Source organism: Tenebrio molitor, chromosome Y (genome assembly GCF_963966145.1).
Source record: "Tenebrio molitor chromosome Y, icTenMoli1.1, whole genome shotgun sequence".
NCBI classification, from domain to species: Eukaryota; Metazoa; Arthropoda; class Insecta; order Coleoptera; family Tenebrionidae; genus Tenebrio; species Tenebrio molitor.
In genome coordinates, this window is record NC_091056.1 from 609,621 (window position 1) to 616,482 (window position 6,862).

Below are 6,862 nucleotides of genomic sequence, written 5' to 3' on the forward strand. Positions count from 1 at the left end.
ATTAACCAGAGCGCAACACATGAAAATTATATCGTTCGCGTAAGGTAACGAAGATGTCGCAAATTTTGACATAATGTGGAACGTTTTCAACCTTTGCATAATCCTTTCTATGTGAATTCTGACTCTTGCTATTGTCTGCGTTTCTTCCACTTCATTCGCAGTAAAAACTTCATTCCGCAAAAATGGAGGATGACAAGTAGTGCTCCTCTTCCAGAGTCATTCAAAAGTCTTTTTATTTGAGGAAAACCTTTATCTGCTAAAACAAAATCTCCCGGTTCCAGCAAAAGCAAGAAATTACTGCTTGTTGTTATTTGGGAATCGGTAGTTCTACCTCCGTATGCTTCAGATACACGATCAGATACGAATGATATTTGTCCATGGGGTGTACAACCGACCAATATTTTTAATCGAAACCCCTTCTTATAATGGGAATACAAGTAAACTCGCTGGGAAATGTCTGCAGGTTGCTCAACCGGAATTTCTGTGCAATCAATAATGACGCGACAATTTTCGTTGAAATCACGAAATTCTTGTGGCATTAAAGCCTGAATAGTTTCTTTTGGTGGCCACTGGACAAAGTTCCTGCATGTTTGGGCCATTTCTTCGAGTAAGGAGTAAAAAATTCTCGGAACTGTTGTTCGATGAACAGCAAATAAAACTCCTAATGCAGAAAAAGATACTCCAAGTTTCATTTTGAAAAGGAAAATTAACAACCGATTTTCCTTAGTTATTTTGCATCCTACATCAGAGGCAGTAAAAAAATCTAATAAAAAAATTAATGTATCGATATTGTCACCGGCAAGATCGAGTAAACCTTGGTCACTTTTTATTGAGCCAAAACCGTGAAAACCACTGCCACAGTCGGAGAGTGTTTCATTCTTTGCTCGAATATCACGACAAGGCCCAACTGCAGTATCAACAAAAACTTTTTCCTCGCCACAACATTTATCTTTGCTGATTGGCTTGATTTGAGCCTCAACAATATTTTTTTCTTTTGAAGGAGGGATATAGGTTTGAGTTTCAGCTTCGTTCAAATTTCCATCGCGCGTACGGTTGCAAACGAACAACTTGTAATTTTCTCTTGCTTCGTCGAAAAAATAACACTTGAGTACCCTTATTTTCGAACGTTACGTTTTTCGGAGGAAAATTCATTCTCTTGAAGCTCATTCCTGGGAGGTACACTCTCCAATTGTTGATTATTGGTGTCCATTTCCGTGTTTGTTCTAGCTGTAGCCCGTTCAAACCTATCACAAGTTTTCAAAATATTTCAAAATATTAGTGTTATCACAAGCAAAAAATTTCTTTATAAATTGTTTCTTAAATAAGGAGAAACCTTTTCCCAAATTCTTATTAACTTATTTAAATTTGTATTTGTAAATTTAAATGAATCTTGCCTTTTACGAGCATTGAGCTGTGCATCTTCTGATGGTGGTTTTCCTCCATATTTATCTGGGAAAATCGTTGGTACAAAGCTTGGGCTGTGCGGGTGATCTGATTTTGCATTACCGATAAAATGTCGACTGCAAACGAACAAATACTTTGTAGGTTGCCAAGGTGAACCGTCAGGACTGTATAAAGTAAACATTTTCATTATTAAAACTAATTCTACACATCTTACAAAAACTGCAGAAAAGTGTAATATTTAAATACTTTCTATTTGATAAAACACTTACTTCACTCGCCGAATAGCCTTGATCCACTTGTTGTGTTGCTCTATTTTATAATACATCGTAGGAAATTTGTAAAATCTTGTACCGGGGGAATTTTTGTAACTATTGGTGCAACCCACAACGCAACATAAACTACCTACCACTCACTTTCGGCGCCATTTCGAAAAAAATTCGAAGCCGCGATGTTTTGCCAAGTATTGACAAATCTTCCGACGATTATGTCGCACAAAATACTATACACTTATGAAAGTAATGAAAAGTACCTACTTTACTTTCCAAAATGCGAGTACGAGCTTCAGTGCACAACACGTGGTTTACTTATCAAAATATAACCTGCCACCATATAACGCCGTGCTTGGTATGCTACAAGACAGTTACGACGGCTGTCACCATGGGCGCTGCTGTAACGTGTTTCGTTAACCACGCCTCCATGCACACAGCGTATACACTTCTTTTCCAACGCGTACCGACCAATGACCGAGGGTGGGTGCCAAGAAAAACAAACAAAAATAAACACGTGGTCAAACTCCCGAAGCGAGGTTAAAACGAATGAGATGCCGGATGCCGTCAAGTAATTTTCGTGGATGTACATCAGGCTTTCGAAAATCTGCGCACGTTTTGAATAAGCCAATTGGAAGCTGCTATTTAAAATACGCGGGCACTAGGGGGCGGTTTTATTACTATATCTGTTGGTTGGCCCAAGTATAGTTATTTTCATATTACCCAGTTGTTAGAGGTATTTTCATATTTGGTGGCGGAAACAAAAGATTGAGAAATGTCACAAAATTGTATTGTCAGTGTCAAATTTCTCATAAACGCCGTAAAAAGGAATGTCTAGGTAAATTTAAATTTTCGCTAAATAGATTGAAAAAATAAATTCTAAGGAAACCAATTTTTGTCAGTGCTTCAAAAGGAAAAGTTATTCTCATATAATCAAACGTATTACAAATTATGTCTCTAGTTCGACGATTAATAACTTTCTTATTGCCAATTTGCTGCATTTCTGTCGAAGTCTTTGAGAAATTTGACACTGACAGTACAAATTTGTGACATTTCTCACTTTTGTTTCCGTCATCAAATATGAAAATATCTCTATCTATGATTTTTTAACTTTTCAAACTATTCATTTATTTAAATTGACATTGTCCAATAAATTGCAAAATTATTTAAGTGTATTTTGTAAAAAGGTTCAAATGGAAAGTGGAAAACGAACTAGGGTGGTTCTATTGGCGCGAGAGAAGAGGGCCATAACAAATTATTATGAAGAACAAACAAAAAAGTCATAATAACGGAAAGAAATTACAAATTTGTGCCAAAGCCGCTCCAGTATTGTTAACTAAGAATTGGTGTTCGTTCTTGTGATTCACAAATCAAAATTTTGGAGAGATAAGTGTTAATCAAGTGTTAAATAATTTTCTTCTGAATAAATGAAACAGGTTAGTTTATTTTGGTCTGGATGATTTTGGTTGTTGTTTAATTTATTAGCTGTTTTCAGTTTGTTGCGTGTTTTTTATAAACTTTATTAAATTGCTCTAATTCATTTAGTTGTCTGCATTCCAGTTGTGTTCGAAGCAATGAATGATTCACAACATTTTTAGTTCAATGATTAAAAATGAAAACATAACCTAAATATATTTTGTAACTAGATTTTGATGTCGGTACACTCTAGCGAAAATTTTTTATATTCAAGTACAGTCAATACAAGCATTTTATTTAAAATTTAATTTTGACAGTCCAGGAGTTTTTTGAATTTACTATAAGTATCGAACAATATAATTTCAGTTTTAGGAATATGGAAAAATCCGAAGCTTGGAGAACACAGGAAGGTAGAGTAGTGGATTATACTTATACTACAAGTGTAAACCGTCCTAATGGTGAAAAGTTTATATATTACAATTGTAATCGTAGTAACTCAAAAGGTTGGGATTTATCAATTTTCAACGGCAATAAGTAATTAAAAAAAAATTTAGGATATAAAATTAATTGTACTAAAAGAGCTATGAAGACTGGTGGTAGCATTCGGATTTGTGGAATATGCCCATCAAGAATATGTGCTAAAATCTTTGGAAATGGTAACTTTTAATAAGTCTTTTCTAGTATTAATAATTAAAATGTATGTTACTGTTAAACTTTTAAGGAACGATAAATGTGAAATTTATTAAAACACATGTGGGTCATGAAGATGAATTAAGAACGAAACGTTTGTCTCAGAAGGAACAGACACTGATAGTCGAGCAGTTACAAGCAGGTATTTCAAATGACAGGATATTAGAGAATGCAAGAAAAATTCGTGACAATCAACTGGACCGATTAAATTTAATTACAAGAGGAGATCTAAGAAATTTAATAAGATTCTACATTGATAAGAAACGAGATGCAGATGATATGGTAGCTACAGCATTAAAAGTTGAAGAATGGAGTAAAGAAGGAAAAAATCAAGGATTTTTATTCAAGAAAATTGGCAAGTGACTTTGCATGTTAAGCTTATTTAATGTGAAAAGAATAACAATATGGTGGAGGTTGGTGGTGGGAATTAATACATATTGTTATAGGTGAAAGTCATTCTGATTTGAGAAAAGAAGATTTTGCAGTAGGTTATATGAACAGTATTATGGAAAAGAAACTCAGGGACCACAAAAGAATAATTTGTATAGATGGCACTCATGGAACAAATAGAAAAGAATATGAATTAACAACAGTACCTGTGAAAGATGACGAAAATATGGGATTTCCGGTGGCATTTTTAGTTTCAAATAGAAGAGATCAGACTATTCAAGAAGTATTCTTTAAGGTATGAAGAGAAAGAATAGGGGAAGACATTGATGCTGAATTTCTTTTTATGGGACTGAGGGAAAAATTAGGGGAAGACATCTATGCGGAATTTCTAATGAGCGACGACGACCCAAAATATTATAATGCATGGATCAAAGAAATGAAGACTGATAAAAAACCTAGAAGACTACTTTGCACATGGCACATCATTAAGAACTGGAACATCCAAGGGAAATCAAAGCTTACGAAGCAAGAAAATAGATCACAGATGAAGAAGGTAATGAGGAAAATTTTAACCGAAACGAAAATTGAAAAATTTATAGAATTAAAGGAAAAGTATTTAGGCCATTTGAAGAAGGCGAAGTTGATTTTTTGACTTACTTAGAAAAGTAAGATTAATGTGACATTTTATTTATTTAATTAAGAAACATTTTTTAGGTATTATTTTCAGGGTGAGGAGAGGATCATGGCGTGGGCCCATTGCTACAGGATTGGTGTCGGAATTAATACGAATACGGCAATCGAAAGCTTGAACAAAGTATTGAAGCACAATAAGATGCATGGAAATCGGAATATTAGGTAACTTATGTTTTAGTAATTATATGTAAACAATTCTACATTTATGTATATTTTTTTCAGAATTGAAAAATTATTGGATCTGCTGGAGGAACTTGTGGAAGAGAAGATGTGGAAGAGGATTGTAAATAAAGAGAGGCCGAATGCTAATAATCATCAACACCGAGTTGCGCTAAAAGCTCACATGCAGGCAAGAGACATGGACAATTTTGTGGATTCAGTGGAATTTGGTAAGTTTCAAGTGAAGTCTTCGTCAGGTGAGAAAGTATATATCGTATTATATAATGAATTGTGTGATGAGGATTGGCGAATGATGTATTGCGATGAATGTAAAATATGTATACATAGATACATGTGAGTGTCCGGACTTTAGTGTGAAGAATGCCTTGTGTAAACATATACACGCGGTAGCTCTATATGAAAGGAGGAGTGAATCTATTTCAGCACTTTTAAATACAGAAGAAGAAAAAAATTCTGAGAAAGATTTATGTATTGAGGAACCTTCAACAAGTAAAATGAATTACACCAGTATTTGGACGAGGCATCTAAAAATAAAGGAAACGAGTTGATTAGTTCTGAAAGGACAAAGGAAGTACGTTAAAAGTGTATGAACTAGAAGTAATGTTATTTATTTGGTACTAAAACATGTATTTTTATAAACTAAAATTGACCTGTCCAAAGATTTTTTTGAAAAAAAAATTGTTTAATTTTTAAGGAATTTATTCCATACTTTTGCCGCTCACTGTAGATAACGGATAATAGATAAAGATGTTTATCTAGATATTATATCTGGATAAAATTATACAACGTGTCTCAGAAATAAGTTTATAAATTTTAACTGGTAATAGAACTCGTTAATAGCAACAAAATATTTAAATACATTTTTTTCCTAAACCTTGACGTTATCGAGTTAAAATTGTTGAAAGATTTGGCACAAATTTCGTTACCCGCCTATGAGGATTACTTGCTTCGCCAATGCCGATAAGCGAATAACAAAAAACAAATGTAAGAAAACTTTCACTTGTTTTTTGCGAGCTTAGGCACAGCGGCTAACTGCTGCGCCCGTTCCTGTGACAATAATAAATTATTAATTAGAACCGAGGAGAAAAAAAGGGAATAAAACGATAGATATTAAACGAAAAGAATTTTAATAATAAATATTTCAAACTGACCCTAATGAATGACAAAACATAGTGACAAAATGTCTCCTAAACTTCCTGTATTAATCCGTAAAAATTCTCATCAAGCGATCAGAGTAATTACTAATCATTATAAGAAATGTTCAAACTGACCGCCGTTGTTGTCAATACAATACTGAAGACGCCGACGAAATGATCCTTCTACTCTTTCCAGCATTCCTCTGTTATTGCGAATCGTTGTGGCTGCATTTTCGACCCGTTCTCGTAAAACATCAATTGTATCAATTGGAACCGAATAAACCAAGTCCTTCATATACCCCGACAAGAAGAAGTCGCACAGATTTAGATCTGGCGATCTGGCAGGCCAGGGTACAGGACCATTTCGTCCTATCCACCGTCCAGAAAAGTTTTCATTTAACCAATTTCGTACAACCTGTGCAAAATGACACGGGGCGCCATCATGCAGATACCACATATTCGCACGTTTTGCAGAAAATGTAAATATTGTTCGGCATTTAGCCGGGGTGGCATAATGTGAGGTCCTATAAGCTGTCCATTTTCAATCCCGGCCCAAACATTAAGGGTCCTCATCTCGAAGTGAAAACTCGAGTTTCGGACAATTTTCTGCCTGCAAATTTTTCCACTGTTCAGATGTTAGTACAAAAGGCATTCTCTCTGAATTTCTGTTGCCTTTCCTGATGGGAC

At 34.6% G+C, this 6,862-nt stretch overlaps 1 protein-coding gene across 3 annotated transcripts; it reads left to right on the plus strand.

Moving 5' to 3' along the window:
• Positions 1-3,223: 3,223 nt before the first annotated feature.
• LOC138140598 (uncharacterized) lies at positions 3,224-5,633 on the plus strand. Of its 3 annotated transcripts, XM_069061665.1 has the most exons (7): positions 3,264-3,589; positions 3,641-3,742; positions 3,808-4,131; positions 4,223-4,719; positions 4,894-5,021; positions 5,082-5,248; positions 5,463-5,633. In XM_069061665.1, exons 4-7 carry the CDS (start codon positions 4,510-4,512, stop codon positions 5,585-5,587), a joined length of 630 nt encoding a protein of 209 aa, XP_068917766.1. In that variant the 5' UTR covers positions 3,264-3,589; positions 3,641-3,742; positions 3,808-4,131; positions 4,223-4,509; the 3' UTR covers positions 5,588-5,633. The 3 variants fall into 3 exon arrangements, 1 of the variants encoding a protein (XP_068917766.1); XR_011162628.1 differs by lacking the exon at positions 5,463-5,633 and having other exon boundaries at positions 3,224-3,589; positions 4,223-4,831; positions 5,082-5,443; XR_011162627.1 differs by lacking the exon at positions 5,463-5,633 and having other exon boundaries at positions 3,235-3,589; positions 4,223-4,831; positions 4,881-5,021; positions 5,082-5,441.
• The last annotated feature ends 1,229 nt before the right edge of the window (positions 5,634-6,862 follow it).